The 21,610-nt window shown below is 33.7% G+C and overlaps 1 protein-coding gene across 1 annotated transcript; it reads left to right on the forward strand.

Moving 5' to 3' along the window:
- Nucleotides 1-1,018: 1,018 nt before the first annotated feature.
- Nucleotides 1,019-6,233, forward strand: LOC133187250 (cholecystokinin receptor type A-like). Its single transcript, XM_061322606.1, has 2 exons — nucleotides 1,019-1,031; nucleotides 4,479-6,233. The coding sequence occupies exon 2, from the start codon at nucleotides 4,491-4,493 to the stop codon at nucleotides 5,871-5,873; it is 1,383 nt and encodes a 460-aa protein (XP_061178590.1). The 5' UTR covers nucleotides 1,019-1,031; nucleotides 4,479-4,490; the 3' UTR covers nucleotides 5,874-6,233.
- The last annotated feature ends 15,377 nt before the right edge of the window (nucleotides 6,234-21,610 follow it).

A 21,610-nucleotide genomic window follows, 5' to 3' on the forward strand; every position in this document is an offset into this window, starting at 1 on the left:
ACAAAGGTACTTTACATTGTATCTAAAAATTTGCTCAATCTTGAATTTCGATCACAAAGATTTTTTGCACCGTTTTATTCAGAACATAGTCATAAACCTCTCCAGGCGCGTAGCCAGAATGGAGGTGAAGTGTACGCAGGGAACAGAAGGGGGACTGGGGGCCGCCCTGGGGCTCCCAGTAGGTTAAGGGTGAAACCCTGATGGGGGCCTAGGGGGCGAGACCCCCGGAAGCTAGCTCCAAGGTTTTTTTTCCCAAACATTTCAATCAATATGCTGTACATATCGCTTTTCTTTAGAAATTAAACCTTAGTATTATTGTTTTAACACAAAGTTTATCTTCCACGGAAATTTATTATACGAGTACTTGAGGCTGGATATTTTACCGATATGGTATCATCTGCACTTTTTATAGTATAATGTTCAGAAAGAAGTATAATAAATGTTAGTTTAAAAAGTATTGTATTTTAAATTATATACTATTTGATTAATTCAACGATATGATTAAAATTTAATTTCTCAAATATCCTTAAAAAATTGTCAATATGTTATAGAATACTTACAAACTAACAGATAATTTATTTGGATTTGGTAATAATTTGATAATAGATTTCACATTTGATTGTATAGACATGCTATCGCAAAATTTTATTCGAAATAATATACATGTACCAAAAGAAAAAATTGAAACGAAAATATTTCCTGGATGATATTACGATATCTCTCTCTCGCTCTCTCTCATGTAGATTTTTTATTTTTTTGAAATGATGTGTACTTGCGTATAGGCAGCTACGCGCCTGCTCTCCCATCGGATTCATGTCATACCAGTAACTGACGGACTTAATGATTCACTTTCCTCAAAATATTTATACCGTGATGCACTGATTCTAATAGCATGTTCTCAAGTACTTGGGGAAACATTTCCGGAACTCGACAATCCGCAGTGCGTTGATTTCTAGATTAGTTTCTCACGTGTCGCTTCTCTGGTATAGACAGTCTTTCTTTAACGGATTTGAAATTTAAGTCAATTTAAGGTAAGATAAATTCAGAAACATTAAATAAAATCAAGTAAAATTAAACCATATTTCATACAATTGAATGGGACAGCATAGCAAGATATTCAGAAATATACTTGCTATACACTTAATTTGTTCTGAAAAGCTGTCTTTTCTTTCAGTTAATATTTAGCAAATATGATAAAATGCAGATCGCCCTTACGAAATCGATGTTTGATCCGATTTAATTTCTCAATATAACTGATAGTTATTCACGAGTAAGTTTCATTTCTAAGAATGATTTACAGTGACGTATCGTAAAGACCTTTACGTAACAACGCAAATGAATACACAGATTTTCAACAGTAAATGCTTTCGAAAATTCAATTATAGATAAAAGTATATATATATATATATATATATATATATATATATATATATATATATATATATATATATATATGAAATTTGAAAAGGAAAAGACTTAGACTTTCCAGATTTATTTTATTCATACATATTAACCATAAAACTTTAAACTTTTTAATGGATGTTTGATACAGTTTTCTTCTCGTTTTATCTAATTTATTTATTTATTACTTATGTAATTTTATTATTTATGTAAAAACTTAAATTTAAAGCAATTATATATTAAAGTATTCATTCCCCTGGTAATTACTGCGTTGCAGTCGAGTACTTTATTTAAAAAAAAAAAATCAATATTTGAAAATATACTGATAATGGCATTTTAAATGGATATTCGATGTTTGTAGTTGGATATCGCACTGCTGAAATTATGAATAATTAAAAAAAAAGATCCCTTGTGAAATATATTCCATATCAAACATTGATTTTTCTGTTTATAATTTTTAATTATTTTTTTTCTATTTTCTACCAACTGTCTCTCTATTAGGCCTATTATTCAAAACAATATTGCGATGAAGGTAAGGTGCTTTTGAAATGAAAAAAAAAATGAAGAAAGGGCTCAGTAAATTTGAACAAATAGCCAACTTTAGTAAAAATTAAATGGTATTTTGAACGTTAAAATGTGACAGATTTGATATTTTTTGTAAATTGATTTTAAAAAAGGCGAACTTGCACTTCCACGTACAGTACTTTGCATTTCTGATTGTAAAAGTAATACCTGAGAAAATATCAGTTTCATTCAATGGACGTTACAGGTATGATCTGCCGCATTTATAAAAGTTTTTCACTGTCGATAATGAAATGCCTTCATACTAATGGAAATACTTTTGAAGAAACAGATTTTGTGGATTGTGCCAAAACTCAACTTTTTTCTTCATATAGAGTAAAATTACGAAAATAAAAAATAGAAAACCATGATATTACATGAGCTTTCGGGGGCTTCACCCCCTGGGTCTCCAACCAGGGCCCTGCATGCCCTGGACCCGCTGGGGTCCTCAAGGCGGAACCAGACCCCTTGTCTTTTTTGAATGCAGTGAATTTTTTGCTAGCTACGCCACTGATTTACTAGTATCTCGCGGAATATATTCCTGTAATTCTGAGTCCACTATATACACATTACGAAAATGAATATAACATCACGTTGCATTCATTGCCGAAAACTGAAGTCCCTGAAGATGTAATTGATTCAATCATTAAAAAGCTTTTGTATCATCACATTATATTTTAGAAAGAAAAAAAAACCCGCAGAACTATATCATAATTCTGCTTTTACACTTAACTCTTCCAAAACATTCTAGTACGGATTCTTTAAAGCATTTTATAAAAAATGAAATATAGATATGCTGATGTTACAGACAGAATATCTACAATATCTACAATCACATCTGTTTTTCCGGCGGATGGGTAGTTATATAGGGTCAAGTGCCCTTTGACCTGAACTTCCGGCTGTTATTCGGTGGTACTCTTATTTCATTTTATCGCACTACTCTGAATAAAGCTTCAAAAGGAATCTATTTCAAAAAAAAAAAAAAAAATCTCTGGAAATATTCCATTCTGATCAAAAAAATTGCATTCTCTATGATTTGATTCAAGCTTGAAAACTTTTTCGGGGGGTCATACTGATATGATACAGAAAAAGTTGCTTAATAAGGTTTTATTAAAAACAGTTAAGTAGAGTGATCAGAAAAATTGTTTTAGACATAAACATGTGTCCTGTAATCAATGTATAGTGAGTAGGCACTAGTATACGTGTGATTTCTGTTATCTGAAGCACGTGTACTTACCAGCAAGACTGGTACTTACGCAGATTATAACGTCTCATGTCCTCAAAGTCATCGGTATTTCCAGTTAAGGCTGTTTAAAAAAGACAATTTCTTCTTTAAATAAATGTTAAGCAAGTGCATTGATTACTAATGCACGCTAAGTAACAAGGAAAAAAGACGGTGGGGAAATACAGCTAACTTTTGAAGAAGAAAGTAAGTAACGTATAAACCGATAAGAATAGAAATACAAGGAAAGGGAAAATCGAAGATTTAAAGAAACCTAACATGTGAGTTGTGAAATTTATCTGAATTTTTTCATGAGTATCGAAGAACACACATTATTTATTTGATGTCAGAGGAAAAACAAACCCAGTTCCAGACTGAATATTCAGATCTGCAACTCTAGAAAAATCTGATGAAAACCGAATCTGGTGAACGTTATACAGCGATTGTTTATTCTAGTTTCTAGGAACTGTTTAGTGTGTCTAATTGTTGCAGGACTTCTTTTATTTTGTACGGAATTGAATAATCAAAGTAGTGAAAGTACTAGCTGCAGCTGATAAAAGATACGTAACAGAGTAACAGAGGTATACCATGAAGAAATGGGTCAAACCCGGAAATGTTGCCAAACTGATTGACTTGCTCTAAACGCTTAGAAATCGTTAAAAATGGTTTATTTGGTATTACTACATCTTCTTTTGTAATAATTTTTACTGCATGTGTTCCAAGCATCAGGGTGTATTTGAATGTTTTGATAAAACATCTTGCGAATATCTTTGTTGTATAAATTGACAACAAAATGACTGACAATTAGAGTATAAGTAGTATCTATTTGGAAAGTAAATCAGATGCATTCCTGTGTCAAATCCCTTGATTTGTTTGATAAGTATATATGAATTCTTTTAAAGTATAAAACCCTGGACCACTGCATCCTTGAATGATAAGATACAAGGAGAATGGCCGATATTTAGCAGGCATGCAAAGTTATTTCTTCACAATATGCAGTCTGAATTTTTTTTGCAAATTAAGCCAATTTATAGATGTTTCAATTGAATTTGACTAATTTCTTTTCGTGTTCATTAATTTTCTTTCTTTTCAGTAAATATGACTCGGTAGTTAAACGGACTTAACCACTAAGAATGAATATTAAAACAGGTCCGTTGGGTACAGCTCTCTTATACCTTGTTGTCTGAGAGATGCATGAACTGTGTGGAATACAATAAATTAAAAAGAAATATGCTTTGCATGTTGCATACTGTATTTTGGGGTACTAAAAGCATTTTATCTATTTATATTTCAGTCAACTTCTAAGATGGATTATAACTATACAAATGGAATTGTTGGTTGGTTTACAAACAACTCTTTTCAAAATGTGACTGGGAATGATTCTGAGAGTCGACTTTGGTTAACCACACAACGGACTCCATACTTTATATCTTCTGGACCAGTGTTTGATGAAGTCAGCAACAAATTTATGACGTCAGTGTTGTTACCTTCCCTTGTATACGTTAGTATTCTGCTTCTAGTTGGTATTCCGGGAAATCTCATGGTTGTTTACGTGTACTCTTTCAAATGGCCAGGGTGTGCGAGCACATCTCGAGTGTTTATTTTGGCATTGGGATGTTATGATTTATTTAATTGTTTATCTTCTATAACGACAGAAATCGTACTTCTATCGCGTTTCCTGGATTTTGACTTTCCAGTTTGGTGTAAACTATCGAGATTTGTGACTGCCTCTATTAACAGTGGTTCCACATTCATTCTCGTTGCCATTGCGACTGACCGCTTCCTAAGGATATGCAGGATACACAAGGACCCGATCTCTGTGGATCTGGCCAGGAACCTCGTTATCATTTCTGTATTCTTTGCCGCCGTGACGTCATGGCCGGTGCTGCTACTCTATGGTACATTTACTGTGACATTTCCACTGAAACAGTTCATATATATTAAAGGAAAAACATGTTTAATTTCAGACAATATGGCAGAAACGATATATCCTTTAATATTTGTAATATTTTTGCTCTCATCTCATTTTATGGTAGATTTAGTGCTTATTATTTTATACTCTCTCGTTGGCCAAGCTGTCTTCCGCCAACAAAAGTTCCAAAAGTCTATAAGAACAAAATCTGTGAGTAGCAAGGTTCCTAAAACTGAAAATGACAACAAAGTAGAGGAATGGCAGACTAGCTTTACAGCAGACGACTTAGAGAAAGACCAACAAGCGCTGAAGCAATCTAAAGCAAGAACATCTAATAGAATATCCTTTGTGTTTTGGAAAAAATTATCTCTGAATTCTAAGAAAGCAAAAGTGAAAAGTAAACTTTCAAGTCCAGACAAGGAATTAATGAAAGAACTAAAGGACTCATTAAAAACTCGTTCTTCAACAGATTCAAATGCTCCCAAGTCCAAAAGGAAGATTCACGCGGGAAAGACCACGTTAATGCTTTTTCTGGTCACCTTACTGTTTATTTTATCGTTCTTACCTTATTCTATCGCTGTTATTCTACGTTACACGGATCCAGAATTCTACACCCGTTTGACGCCTGTGGGTAAAGGAGTGTATAATGTCGTACTTCGTTCATACTTTCTGAATTCTGTTGTGAATCCAGTTGTGTATTGCTTCATCAGTAAACAGTTCAGAAAACGCAGCAAAGACGCTCTCCGATCGTTAGTCTGTTGTGAAAGTAATCGGTAATTATCAATAAACGTATCAATGACCAAAATTTTACCTTTAAGTCAAAAATACTACTCATTTGTTGTTGCTGTACACGCTATAGATAATTATAAGTGATCATCAGGAATTTTTTCCGTTAGACTCGCTTTCGATGATTGAAATGACCTTGAAAATACTTTTTATTTCAGTGTTAATATATACACGATATGATTATGGGTGACACAAAAAAGGTGCTATCCATCGACTGACCTGATGTCGACTAAAGAAAACACACCCATTTCAGCGATACATCATAAATGATATCGATGATTACTGATATTTTATTTACAAAACCTCGTTTATTGGTGATTTGTTAAATTGTTATACATGAATCTAAATATTGAACGACATTGCTTTAAAGATACTTTTTACTTTTTTGTTTTTTTAAGTAGATATATGATATTGATTACTGTTCGTTTTCATTACCTTTACACTTTATCTATAATCATAATGTATTTCAGCCATTTGAAAATAGAATAAAATTAGAAAAGTTAAAAAAAAAAAATAAACAAAAGAAGAAAAAAAATCCATTTTCTTTCTAATCGTAGGGCACAAAATGTGTTAGTTACATGTAGCATGGTAAACCCGATTTATCTTATACAGAACATGTATATTTGTATAAAGAAAAGTTTTTCTTCCGTAGGATAGAAATCTGGCCCCTTTCTTGTCAAGAACAAAATAAATAAGTATGTGGATTGTTACAGACTTTTCACTTGTTATATAAATTAATGTGACAGTGGTATAACCAGCCGGAATTCATCCTAAATATTACACTTCTCAAATATAAAGTGTCTCTGCAGCTTATTCATACCACTTATGTTTATGTTGTCACAGTGTGCCATACTGTTCCAGTTTTTTACAACTGGGATAATTCCAAGAAAAGTGTTTATAAGAATACCTGACACTTGTAATTTCTTCTTTTTTTATGGAGGCAACATATGTATATATTATACAGAAAATGTTTATGCCATAATTAAACAATCCATTGGTTTAGCGGAAGAACTGCTTATAATTTTCTTAAACCCGTGAAGTTTTTTGGTTAAATTATTTATGCATTTAATCATTTATGCAATGCTTTGCACACACAGATAATAATGATATATGATGAAATAATGGAACCCGTGCTTTTGCATTTTTTTTTTAAAATAGGATGCAAGCAAGATAAATGGTTCAAATTTGTTTAAAATATTGGTTCTCAATGAAATTTCCAGTCATTTTGAAGGCTACATAGAGAAAAATGCATTTCACATGACCGTAGGAACCGGGGGGGGGGGGGGGGGGCACGATATGCCGATATATAGATTACTATAGAAAACATAGCTACTATATGCTTGTGCCCCCTCAATAAAAACGTCTGATGACCTTTTTTTTTTTTTGGTTGTCAAGGAATTTTTGTAGTTGATAGTGCCCCACAACTGAAAATGTTCAGCTGTGCCCCCCCCCCCCCAAAAAAAAAAAAAACTGAAATTGCTTCCTACGAGCCTGTTTCAAGAGTATAAAGATTTCATGAATCTGTTTTTTCCCATCAAAATAACTCTATCCAATGTACACTTGTGATACCATTCCGATATTTAGGAAGAATATGATGGATATCCATGTCTCATGTGAAAACCGTTTTAAATCCTATTCATAACTAAATGAATTTCTCTGAAAATTTTTGACCTTGTCCAAATCTCTAAAAACTATAAACGCAACCCTTAAAGTATAAGCCGTATTACATGGCCGTTTAAATTGAGTTTATTCTTTTAATGCACAATTTGGAAAAACCAGTCTCTGTGTTTAAAATCTGAAAAAGCCCGATGTAAATTTAGTTATATTCATCTAAATTAAAAAAACGAAAACAAAAATTTCCTGAAAAATATGAAAAAACCAATTTTGATATGCGCGGACACATCAGGATTTGTACAGAAAAATTAAATCAAAAATCAAATTAAAGACACAAATATTTTTTTAATCCAACTTGAGTATTAGACTGTACAGATTAAAAAAAATTGCAGGCTTGTTCTCGAAAACCAGTGATACAAGTTCAGCCAAACCTTACACAAACCATATCTTGCACTTGAACCTCAAAATTCGGATTTGTTTAATGAAGGCCAAATTCCCTTCAAATTTAGATGATTCAGAAATACATTTAACTTTCTATGATTCGAAATTCGACTTTCTAAGTTCTTGATCTTTCGGAATTGGACCCTCTTTAATATATCACAGTGTAAATTTTGATTAAAAACAATTTTAGTGACATGTTTTACCTGACTTTGAAATATACTTTTAATTATCTGTAATTACTTTAAATATCACGAAAAACTTTAATTATGCTAATTACTATGTTACTCAAAACGCGCCAATTTAATCAATTTACTCAACATGTCATGAGTTATTCTATCTAAACCATCTGTCACTCATGTTCAGAATTGTGCTAATTGTCATTGTTATACTTTATTATTTATATGTTACATGCATCATTGTTAATCAGTCAAGTCCTAGGCTTCGGATTGTTCGGGTGTAATTTTTGGATTTCCAGAATTCACCCTACCGACCTAAGTTATAATAAAGTGCTATTCCATCGTAAGCATTTTTATGTTTCATTGTTGCCGGAAAGTTTTGACACTTATTTTCCCCGGTGATAAATACATCAAACCTTAATGAAATGAAATATTGAGATAACAAACAATATTCAAGCTCAAAAGTCAGTTTAAACAATATAAATCAGAATTAGAGCAAACACGGACCTCTAAAACATCAGAGGTGAAATCAGGTGCCATGGAGGAGTAAGCATCCCCTGTCGACCGGTCACAACCTCCGTGTGATACTTGTCATGATGAGGAAAAAAGGAAAAATCCGTAGATAATTCGGTGTGTAAATATTGGCCTAACCATCAGTATGAGAAACGTCAGTTAGCATTCGACTTAATGACAAACTGTATTTGCTGATAAGGTCATTGTATCGACCATGGAACTTTCGAAATGATGATTTAAAACAAAACTGTTCATATGTATTCATCGCCTTCTCGGTCAATAGTTTGCCTCGGTTTATAAATTGTTTGTAAGTAGATTACGCTCTTGCATAACGGATCAGTTGGGAGACATATAACCCATATGCAAATGATAAGGGTATATTGCTTCATAATGAAAAAAAGGTGAAAACAACAAACAGTGATCGATCTCATAAAATCTAAACACAATAGAAATCTGTGAACTGGGCATTAACACGGACCCCTGGAAATTAGGTGTCTAGAAGCGGTAAACTTCCCCTGTCGACCGATCACACCCGCCCTGAGCCCTATGTATTGATCAAGTAAGAGAAGTTGTCGATAGAAAAGTTAAAGTCAAAACGTTTATCATAAAGTTTTGTTGTAAGGTTACCATTTATGTCTTATTCAAGTAAAATATCCAAATATGAAACGGATGTGTCAGACTCTGTGGTATCTTTTATGTCAAGCTCGCTAGGATATATCGGAAACTTAACCAATTTCCTTCTCTATAGAAGAAAGTTTTGAAAATGTGCATATTACGAAAATGATGATCTGCTTTTGTTTTAAAAATAGGATATACAATAATTGAAATATTTTTATGCATGTCTCACTAATTCAACTTATATTCTGAAAACTTTACAAAACGTTATTAATATCTTCATCATCATTTACTATGTATCTCATGAACAAAATCATAAACCGCGTACTGAAATGTATAATTATTAATTTGTGCGATATTTGTGGGAAATTGGTTTTACAACAAATTAGTGTACATTTGATATAGCACACTTCGTAATTTATAATCACAATTGTAATACGAGGGGCGTTCAATAAATAATGTCATCGCTGTTAAAAAAATTTGTTAATTTTTTGAAATGGTTTCCTTCAAAATACTCTCCTTAGACAGACACACTGTCACTCACATAATTTCAACCGTTTTGTCCAAGCTTTGAATGCATATGCATTCATATACTAGTAATATTTTTTGGGAATGTGTTTTGGGAATGTGTTCATGAACTGATAAATGACAGAACCCAATGCATTCCTTCAAGCATATCTTCTTCATGACAAGTGCTTTTTCAATTTGGGGAAAGAAAAGAGTCACAGGTAGACAAATCGGGTGAATAGGGAGGGTGGGGTAAAACCTTTTCTTTTTCTAGAAATAATCTCACAATCTGGGATTCATGTGCTGGGGCGTTGTCATGCATGAAGGAGTCGTGTTTCTTAACTTTCTTTTGCACATAATTTTATATAAGTGTTCAGTTATTGATCGGTCTTTTGGAATAGCAACCTAAACTACAGGACCTTCACTGTTTAAGAAAATTATACTTTCTTAGTACTTTGACATCGTTTTGCGATAACAGGGTGTTTTGCCTTTTTAGAAAGCCACATTTTGTTACCAATTTTCCTCTGAGATTCAAAATGATGAATCCATGTTTTATTACCTGTGACTTTTTCCGAAAAACGTCATGCATCGCAGTTTTTGTAGATTTTATGTTATTTCTTAGACATTTCAACAATCGATTTTGTTTTCCTGTTACAAGATGGGTTATGAAATGAAATATGTGGAGATAACGAACAGTATTCGAGCTCAGAAGTCCATTAGACATTACAAAATAGAACCAGAGCAAACACGGACCTCTAAGACATCAAAAGTGGGATCAGGTTCCATGGAGGAGTGAGCATCCCCTGCCGACCGGTCACACCCGCCGTGTGCTCCTTGTCATGATCGGGAAATAACGGGAAAATCCGTCGACAATTCTGTGTTTAAATAATGGCCTAACAATTAGTATGAAAAAATTCAGTCAGCATTTGACTTAATGAAAGATTGTATTTGCTGAAAAGGTCATTGTATCGACCATAGAACTTCCGAAATGATGAATTTAAAGAAGACTGCTAATATTCTTGTTTCATCAACTTGTTTGTCAATAACTAACTTCCATCGTGCAGTAAAGCCAAAGTGTTTCTTTAGAATTGTAAAAACTGTTCCCGATGGAAAACTGTAAACCTATAGGGTTCAATCAAGCCCATCGATGCTAAGTAATAAAATTTGAACGGAAATGCAAAGTTACTATTGATTAAGATTCTTGACCAAGAGCAATAAAATTGAGAACTTTGAAGTAGGTAAGTAAAAGAGCTTAGGGCTAGAACTCCTGTGGTGCAGAGATTGGGACTGAGTCCATAAATAATACTAATGTAGGTATACCTTGACTGGAGGGTGGTGCCATGTTGGGGTTCATTGGTCAACGGACAGACCAACAGATGAAGCGTAGGTGGCAATGGAATGGTAAGACAGCCAATAAAAAGTACTTTTATATCCATGACCATGAATACCCTCTGAGCATAAAATATCCTGTTTGCCGGAAAACGGCATCTTTGGTTCTTTTTAATCTTCTATTCTTTTGACTATTCTTTGGAATCATTTTGCACTCTTATTTCTCGGACATTTCCTTCATTACCTTCTTTCTTACTAATCTTAAAAACTTTTGTTATAACAAGTGCGTTGGTCTATTTTGATGACATTCCAGGAATTATAATCAAAAATCTATACGATGACGGTGTCTTAATAAACTTTTGAAAAAGATACAAACATCTTTGTTATTATTGGCTTACAGTACCTACAAAATCTACTATCTGATAAATGGTTAATCGACTATCATTAGTAATGATATTCATCACCATCATCATTGTCCTTTGCACCCTGTGGTGTGTAGGACAGCAACAAATTTCCTCCACTCTTGTCTATCCTGGACCAGCCTCGTCAATGATCCCCAGGTCTGGTGCATAGCTTTCATCTCGCTTTCAACTGTCCTTCGCCATGATGTTCTAGTCCTCCCATTCTTTCTTTAGCCCTCTGGCGTCCAATGCAGTGATGTTCTTGTTGTTGACTGGGGGTCTTTTCGGAGAACATGTCCAATCCATCTCCATCGGCGTTTGGTATTGATGGTACCCATGTCCTCTTGTTTGCATCTGATCAGCAGGTCTTCATTTGTAATCTTCTCGGGCCAGAAGATCCTGAGTATTCGGCGGAGGCATGTGGTATGGAAGGATCGTAATTTGCTAAGATCTGTCTCTGTTATTCTCCAGCATTCCTATCCATACAGGAGAGTTGATACAACAGAGCTCTGGTAAAGCTTCAGCTTTGTGCTCGTGCTGTACTGTGCAGACCTCCAGATGTTATTCATTTCTCTAAATACTCTCCTGGCCTTGCCCAATCTGCTGTGGATGTCCTCCTTTGTGCCGCCCTCTGGTTTAATGATGCTACCCAGGTAAATAAAATTATCCGTCTGGCGTAGTTAGTAATGATATTGGTTATTTTTGCAAGTATTGCGTCAGCTGAAGCCGTTCAAGGTGGTGCAGGATGTTGCTTATCTTTAAGGTCTGTTTGGCCGTTTTTAATTTGCTCACTCACCTGTAAACTTGTCTTGATGACATACACCTGTTGTTATCATACACATCACAGAATTCTTTTGAGTCTTTACCGAGTCTGACACATGCTTTAATGTAGCCTCTAATTTCAGCCTTATCGGAAGATGACTTACCAATCATATTTTCATACAGTGTCTCGAGTAGGGGTTATATATCAGCTTCTCAAGGGAGTATTCGATGATAAAACGTGGTCAGATAAACGGCAATAAATAGATTATGAATCAGATCATGCGTGAAAAAAATCCAAAGATCAATTAAAACCTGTATTTTATGGAATCTGATTGGTGACATTATCTAATAAACTCCCCTTTTAAGTTTACTGTATATTTTGTATAAATAAATTCAGTACCACAATTGAAAAAAAAGACACACAATATTTTTCGAGCAATAAATTTGAATTTTGTTCAAAGAATATCCCTGGGTATGGATGGAGTTTCACTTTATATATGCAAGTTTTATATAGAAATAACTAGGGAAAATACAGAAAAGTTATAAATTGACAGTTAAAATGCAGGACACTACAGAGTCTAACACATCTGTTTCATACTGGATTTCTAGTAGAGTATGATATTAATGCCAAACTGACACCTAAAGTTTATGATAAAATGATAAACTTTTCTATCATCAAGTTCTCTTATTTTATGTTGCACTATACCATTAATTATGATCTGCACATAGAGTTTATGTCTCCTAGTTTACATTTATTGGATACGCAAGAACATGTTTTACATACGAACATCTTCGAAAAAAAGGCAAGTGCTCTCGGATGACAACCTTACTAAGACCTGATATTTTGTGATGTATCCCTCCGAAACAGTCCATAATGATATACTGTTTGGCCATATTCATACTGAATGTTCAATGGATATTTCTCTTTATTAGAACATGACAATGAGCACATGTGACTGGCTCGCAGATGGCAGGTACTCCTGCATGACACCTTATCCCACCTCTGATGTTTTCAGAGGTCCATTTTGGATATGCACATAATTTGCACTTTTTGAATGAACTTCAATCATGATCACTGTTCCTCATCTTCAAACGTGTATTTCACTGTACATGAAATATATGAAAATAACGGACATTATTCAAGCTCAAAAGTCCATTCAAACAGTACAATCAGGAGCACAGCAAACACGGACCTCTATAACATCAGAGATGGGATCAGGTGCCATGGAGGAGTCCCTTGCAGACCGATCACACCCGCTGTGTGCTCCTTGTCATGATCGGGAAATAACGGAAAAAATCCGTCGACAATTCAGTGTTTAAATAATGGCCTAACAATTAGTATGAAAAACGTCAGTCAGCATTTGACTTAGTGATAGATTGTATTTGCCGACAAGGTCATTGTCTCGACCATAGAACTTACGAAATGATGACTTTAAATGAGACTGTTGACATTTTTGTTTCATTGACATGTTTATCAACAACTTACCTCGTTTTAGAAATTTTTCATACGTAGAGCATGCTCTTGCAATTACATCCATCTCCAGGTATGGAAAATCATAGGGACACTAAGTGGTTCAAAGATGTCATAGTGGAATATATTAGAAACATCATTTGCTTAATATGGTCAAATCAACATGCACACAGCTTATAAAATACTAGATCTAGTATGTAAGCTGGTGATGCATTATCTAAATTTACAGGGCAAGTAGAATTTTAAAAAAAATTAGTCAAACTGATTCTTTCATTTTTTTACTATACAGTTACATACCCCAAAGTATTTCGGTAACAATAAAATTGTTGTATAATAGTACTATTCATTTAAGATTTGAATTAATTTTGTAGCCAAATGTAATTTTCTTTAAAACAGACATTCATTAGACTATTACAGAAGCGTTGGTGCTGTCAGATTGATGGACTATTTTTGCAAGGTTCAGTTAACTTGAATGTCTGATAAAATTTATAGTTTATGTTTTTCAAAAAAAGTTTCATTTATTTCTCATATAGACCTCACTGAACTCTTAACTTAAAATATTCAATTTATCTAGACATGTCTCTTGATTCAGTAGTTCAAATCAAAAGGTTTATGTTATGTTTATAGACATTTTATTCAATTCCCCAATAAATTAAAGTCCAGTCGACTTTCTGACATCGTTGAAGCTGCTTTTTCAATAAATATGGAACTCATAAATTTACTTACCTTGTCATTGGTCATTTGCAAAATTACTTTGTTAAAAAACAATCTGTTTGTACACACAAGTACTCTGAGATTGACATTAAAAAGATGCTCGAGTTTCTGATTGACAATATCAATGCGATTTTTGGAGACCAGGTCTTCCAACAATCCATTAGAATTTTCATGGGTACCAATTGCGCCCCGTTATTTGCAGACCTATTTTTGTATTCATATGGAGCAGAATTTGTTCAAAATCTTTTACGTGAAAAGAAGAAAACACTTGCTGTGGCCTTCAACTCGACATTTAGATATATTTACAAATATACATTTATATATATCGACGCCGTATTGTCAATTAACAATGGTTATTTTCATTCCTAGGTCGACACGATATATCCCGGTGATCTTGAGATAAAAGATACCACAGAGTCTGATTCATTTGTTTCATATTTGGATATTTTATTAGAAAAAGACTTTAATGGTAATTTAACAACAAAGCTTTATAATGATAAACGTGATGACTTTAACTTTTCAATCGTCAACTTCCCTTACTTATGTAGCAATATAGCCTTATCACCTGCATACGGGGTTTACATATCTTAGTTGATTCGATACGCCAGAGCATGCTCTACGTATGAACAATTTTTTAAAACGAGATAAGGTATTGACAAAGAAGTTGATGAAACAAGAATATCAGCAGTCTCGTTTGAAGTCATTATTTCGTAAGTTCTACGGTCGATACAATGACCTTGTCAGCAAATACAATCTTTCATTAAGTCAAATGCTGATTGACTCTTTTCATACTCATTGTTAGGCCATTATTTATACACGGAATTGTCGACGGATTTTTCCGTTATTTCCCGATCATGACAAGGAGCACACAGTTATTTTGGTGTTGAGCAATACGTTTCGGTTGAGGTTAATCTGACTAGTAGTTCACTGGATATTTCAAATATATATAAACTATTTGTTTGTAAAACAAACTATAGAATAAAATCCAATAGTACAAATTTTTGCAAATTTGATACTCAATTTAGATCAAAGCCCTTTGAAGTGAACATGACATTGTACCTATGTGCAAGTACATAACAAAAATTCAAAGAAGGACTTGATCTAGAAATTATTATAGACTTATGTGCTGCAGGCTAAGCAAATTGATAGTTGATTAAATTAATATGGCCTAATGTCAACAATAACACCGTTATTTTGTGTTTGTCAACTTTTGTAAGGACATCAAGGTTTTTAACACATCACATATCACTGAAGAGCATATAAAGAAATACAACATTCATGAACCAAGCACTGATTGACAAAAAGTCAAAACTTAAATGAAAATGACATTCAGTCTTAAATGAAGTTTTAAATGAATTAAAATTTAATAAAAGAATAAAATAATTAAAAACAATAAAGCTTACAATTACAATTGGTGTGTATTATTTTTATTCAAATCAGTTCAAATCAATTCAAATCATTTCTGCCTTTTTATAGAAAAAAAAAATCAGCTTAATTCCAAATTATTTTTTTTTCTATTTTCGACCACCCAATGCATACTTTTTAAGACAGAAAATCATAAATCAAGAAATAAATATAAACTTTGGCCTTATGTTAAAGAAATATGTACTTTAATAAGTCCAAGCAAATATACAGTTCGTTCAAACAATTCCGAACAAAAAAAATCTACTTTTATTTTTTTCTAACATAAAAGTATATTTAATTCGTCTGAAGGAAGAACATATTTGTCCACACAAACATCTTGTTCGTCTTAATGAAGAACGGACTTGTCAGAAATATTATCTTTTTCGTCAGCACAAATATCTAATTCGTCCAAACCAATATTTATTTTTATTGGCTTCAACGGAACAGTACTAAAATATATACCATCTGAAATATCTGCCATAAACACATCCCTTGGCCAATTTCTTTGATATATGTCTCTAAAAGTATTTAAATAAGTACATTTTTTAGCAACAAAATATCCCAAAAAATAAAATTTCACACTCATGAAATTGCAACGTATCAAATTTACATCAAACTTTTGCAAAAAACTGCAATTTCAATAAAAATGGATTATCAAAAGAGCTAGCCACCCTCATTTTGAAGGACTAATTATCAGTCCTAGTCTTATGTTACTGCTGCTAAACCTATATCAGAATACTTAACATATAAAAAAAGTTTACCTCTGATGAAAATCCAGAAGTTACTACCGAGACAGGCACTGTTGTCTCAAGTTAAGGAATTTTGTGCCATGTCTAGACATTATCATTACACACATAGAACGTCATTTAGAGGGCATCATTTAAAACCATAGCATTTTTCAAAGTGAACTTTTTTATTTTTTTTTTAATGATTGTCAAATTATGTGGATAAAATTGGAGTGTCAAATTATGTGAATAAAATTGGACAGTATATGCAATGTTTATAATCATTTGTTGTAATTCAATAGTCATTACATTAGGTTTTACAGAATCTTGAAATGGTATCATATATTCTGGGACATCCTGTACATGTATATGATATCGATCTTGAAGAACAGATTTTGATTTTCTTTCTGTTGTCTTTCAGTACTCTCTATTCTATTGTAATGGTGCTATTGCTTTTTGAACTTTTTCATAAACCAGTTTGTCAATTTCATTGCTTAAAGTAAACTTTACAGCTTCCCCTATCCGTAGAATATCCTCACTAGATATAGTAATAGGCCCACCGACCACACACTGGTGAGTTGCAAAAACTTGTTCTTGTTGGTCGGGATTATCTATTGAAGTGGGAAGCGTGTTTGGGGTCGAAGTTTTAACTGGAGTACAAGTCTCTTGATCAGAATTTGTGCCGAAATTAGGTTTTTTGGCAGATTGTGCTACCTCGCTGAAAGATCTTGACATCTCTAAAGAGAGCTGGCTGAGATTTTGTTTGTTCGAATCCTTGTCAGCCATTTTTATTTAGTTAACAATCATTTCAAAAACAAAGCAGAGTCAAGAATTAAGAAAGAAAGATTTTCGATAATATTTCTAGATAACTTAATCTAAAAAAAATTCTGGAGATTCACATCTATGAAATTTTCAGCGTTTTCCACCTTTTTCACACAGATAAAGTTGGTCTTTTTTTTTATACATACAATAATTTTTCTCTGTGGTCAAAAACACCTAACCACCAAGGAAGGGGCAGACAACTTTCTTTTCACTAAAAGTTGGGGGTTCAGTCTGACACTGCTGAGGTAAAATCACTTCTGAAAAATTAACATTTAACTGCAAATGAAGAAAGGGATAATGAAAAAAATACACATTAATAATCTGACTTGAATGACACATTAATATAAATAATTATTTAAGTCATAGACAAATACACTATATCAATGATGTACATAGATTCCCGATTTCAGTAAATCCGTGAGAAAAATTAAAATTAGGAAAAACATTATTGAACACGAAAATATCTTTATTTTTATTAAGAAAAAAAAAATATATATCGTATTTATTTCAAAGTTATGTGTGTTTTTACATCTTAATTATAGAAATTTGACCTCTCTGCACTAAAGACTCGTCGCCCGCGTGGCGCAGTGGTAGAGCGTCTGCTCTAGAGTCGCGGAGTAAGGCGTTGATCCTTACGTTGCGGGTTCGAATCCCACTGTGGGACGTGGAGACCGGTCCTTCGGATGAGACCGTATAAACCGAGGTCCCGTGTCGCAGTAGGTGCTGGCAAAAAAAGATCCCTCACTGCTCAATGGCCGTAAGTGCCGAGCATAGGTCAAAATTTGCAGCCCTCCACCGGCAAGTGGTGGCGTCTCCAAATGAGTGAAAAATTCTCGAGAGGGACGTTAAACAACAAACAAACAAACTAACTAAATCCGACTCATTTTCTTGGATAGAATGAAATTTCTAAGTATGAAAATTAAGAAACTTTTCTTTCAATTAATCAATTTTAAATATATTTCTCTATGTTTTCACAAAAAAAGTCTGTCAGAGACTTTAGCCGAACAAACCAATAAAACACCTTAACACAGATCGAAACATGCATCAATATCATTATCAGTTACATGCATCTCTGCACAAAATTAAAACAATGAGTTTATTTCCACGTATATTTAAAAAAAAAACATGCAGCCATCTTTCAATCGTTTTGGGAAGAATATTACATTGAAGTCTTAAAAACAATTGGAAAAATATAAATCATTTAATTACTATAAAATGATTGAGTCTGATTGGATAAAAAAAATCTTTTGATAACTGCATAAATAGAATCTGGAGTATACCTGAACTTAGCAGTCGGAACTACTTTGGCTGACTTTACATATTTCCCCTTCCAGAGTACATGTACTTTGTAAAAGAAGAATGAAATATTTTAACTCTATTTTTCTGAATCTTAAAACTTGTTCCTGAGTTATTTTCTACTTTCATTTCTTTTTGAATTATCCCCTTTGCTAATTTAGTATAACAATGCAGTAACGGGAAAGAAGGAAAGAAATCATCATACATATGTTAAATGTTTGCCTTTGAGAGAATCGGTATGAACAATAGAAAGGTGAAGAAATATTTTTATGCCACCAAAGCGGGAAATGCCGTTGATCGGTTAATTCTTAGGAAACAAATGCATGAGAAACGGTTCTGAGCAATGTCCGAATTCTTTCAATGTTAAACAGTCGGCAACAGACTCTTCCAGATTTTACACCATGTGTTTCGCACGGACAGTTGTGAAACGTATATATATATATATATATATATATATCTATATCTATATCTATATATATATATATATATATAAAGCACTAAAAATGACCAACGACACGAACAATAATAATTGTCAAATTTTCGGGACGACCTGTCCCTTCCTCAGGACAAAGAAAAAAGTTAAGAAGTCATAAAAACAAAGGAAATAGAGAAACAAAAACAACTAGCACTACTACTAAACTACCAAACACTAAATATTTACAGTATTACATGTTTAATTTGAAATTTATAAACAGTTGTGAACAAAAAAAATCCGGAGCGCTATGAATTGCGTCCGGTCTATCGGGTGTACTCTGGTGAAGTGCGATTTACATAATTGAACGAATTAATTATCGCTAATTAATTACGACCAAGCAGTAAATCGTACATTGTCTTATTCTCTCAAAATAGCGTAACTATACATGATAAAAAGAAATTAAAGATAATATGGATTGATTGATTGTATGTTGTTTTACGTCCCATTCGAGAATTTTTCACTCATATAGAGACGTCACCATATACCGGTGAAGGGCTTCAAATTTTGACCTTTACTCGGCACTCAGGGCCATTGAGCAGTGAGGGATCTTTATCGTGCCAACGCCTGCCGTGACACGGGGCCTCGGTTTTTAAGGTCTCATCCGAAGGACCCGCAACTTTCACTTCAAGTGCCGAGCGCATGGCGAAGGAACAGTTGCTACCCATTTTTTATCGACTTAGGTCAGTCGCGGCCGAGATTCGAACTCACGACCTCCCGATCACGGAGCGAGCGCTCTACCGACTGAGCTACCGTGAACGGTTAAGATAATATGGAAGGGCAATTTTAAAATATGAATTTGGATATATTTTAGATTTGGAAATCTGATAAGAGAAATAAACAAAAATGTAAGCTGTAAATATTTGGGTAGGTTGTTCCAGAATTGCTAATGCGAATTAACGGTAAAGTTTACACTATATGGAGAGAATGAACTTGTTTGTTACAATCCGGGATTGGGTCTAGTTCACGTTCATCCTGGTGAAGTCATTAAGTTTGTTAATACCATTAGGGCGGAATGACTTCAGCCTGTGCATCCAGAACTTTTCCTTGCCTTTTCTCTGAGCGTCTGTCCATCTTGGATTATGGTCAATAACCACTACTATTATGTCCTCCCATTTGTGACTTTCAAGGTTGAAATGTTCCCCAACGGTTTCATTGAGTTTTTTGGTCCTAATGGTAGAACGGTGATTATTGACTCTCCTGCGGAGATCTCCTGTTTCACCAACATACTCTTTGGAGCAAACTTTGCAACTGATGAGATAAATGCAGTTGTCTGTTTGACAGGACAAATTCCCTAGTATTTTGTAGCTGCTGCCTGTAACGGGGCTGTTAAAGCTGTCTGTGTCAGAGCTGTGCTTACAGAGAAGACATCTTCTGTCAGAGCAAGTTTTAAAGCCCCCGTTAGGTAACGGATTGTCCAATCTGGTTCTTACTACCTTGTCCTTTTGGTTCCTCGGGCGTCTGTATGCAGCCAATGGGGGCTCCTTAAAGACCTCTGCCATTCGTTTATTTGAGTGGAGAATTGGCAGGTTCTTTTGAAGGATACCGCTGAGGTTCTTAAGGACGGGATGGTGTGTGGTTACCAGAGGGCCCTGCCTCATTCTCTCTATATCGTTTACCGTTAATTCGCATTAGCAATTCTGGAACAACCTACCCAAATATTTACAGCTTACATTTTTGTTTATTTCTTTTATCAGATTTCCAAATCTATAATATATCCAAATTCATATTTTAAAATTGCCCTTCCATATTATCTTTAATTTCTTTTTATCATGTATAGTTACGCTATTTTGAGAGAATAAGACAATGTACGATTTACTGCTTGGTCGTAATTAATTAGCGATAATTAATTCGTTCAATTATGTAAATCGCACTTCACCAGAGTACACCCGATAGACCGGACGCAATTCATAGCGCTCCGGATTTTTTTGTTCACAACTGTTTATAAACTTCAAATTAAACATGTAATACTGTAAATATTTAGTGTTTGGTAGTTTATTAGTAGTGCTAGTTGTTTTTGTTTCTCTATTTCCTTTGTTTTTATGACTTCTTAACTTTTTTCTTTGTCCTGAGGAAGGGACAGGTCGTCCCGAAAATTGACAATTATTATTGTTCGTGTCGTTGGTCATTTTTAGTGCTTTATATAAATTTCCATCCGTGACCTTGTATCTACTTCGTAGATCCGACACTTAGGATATACAGTGTTGTTGGTTTTTAGTGCTTTATATATATACGTGTATATATATATATATATATATATATATATATATATATATATATATATATATATATATATATATATATATATATATTCGTTTTGAAATTCAGATGTAAAGATGCGCAAATGAAATTCAAAATTTCGGCGACCTAGAAAGAGTTGTCAGGGTTATTTTAGGAATGACTCTAATTGTTGGCCAAATTATTCGAGTATAACCTGGTTTGGGTCAGTTTACGCTTTATAATCCG

This window comes from Saccostrea echinata, unplaced genomic scaffold, assembly GCF_033153115.1.
Source record: "Saccostrea echinata isolate AGI-Se365-2 ecotype Australia unplaced genomic scaffold, CSIRO_AGI_Sech_v1 ptg000014l, whole genome shotgun sequence".
Lineage (NCBI taxonomy): Eukaryota > Metazoa > Mollusca > Bivalvia > Ostreida > Ostreidae > Saccostrea > Saccostrea echinata.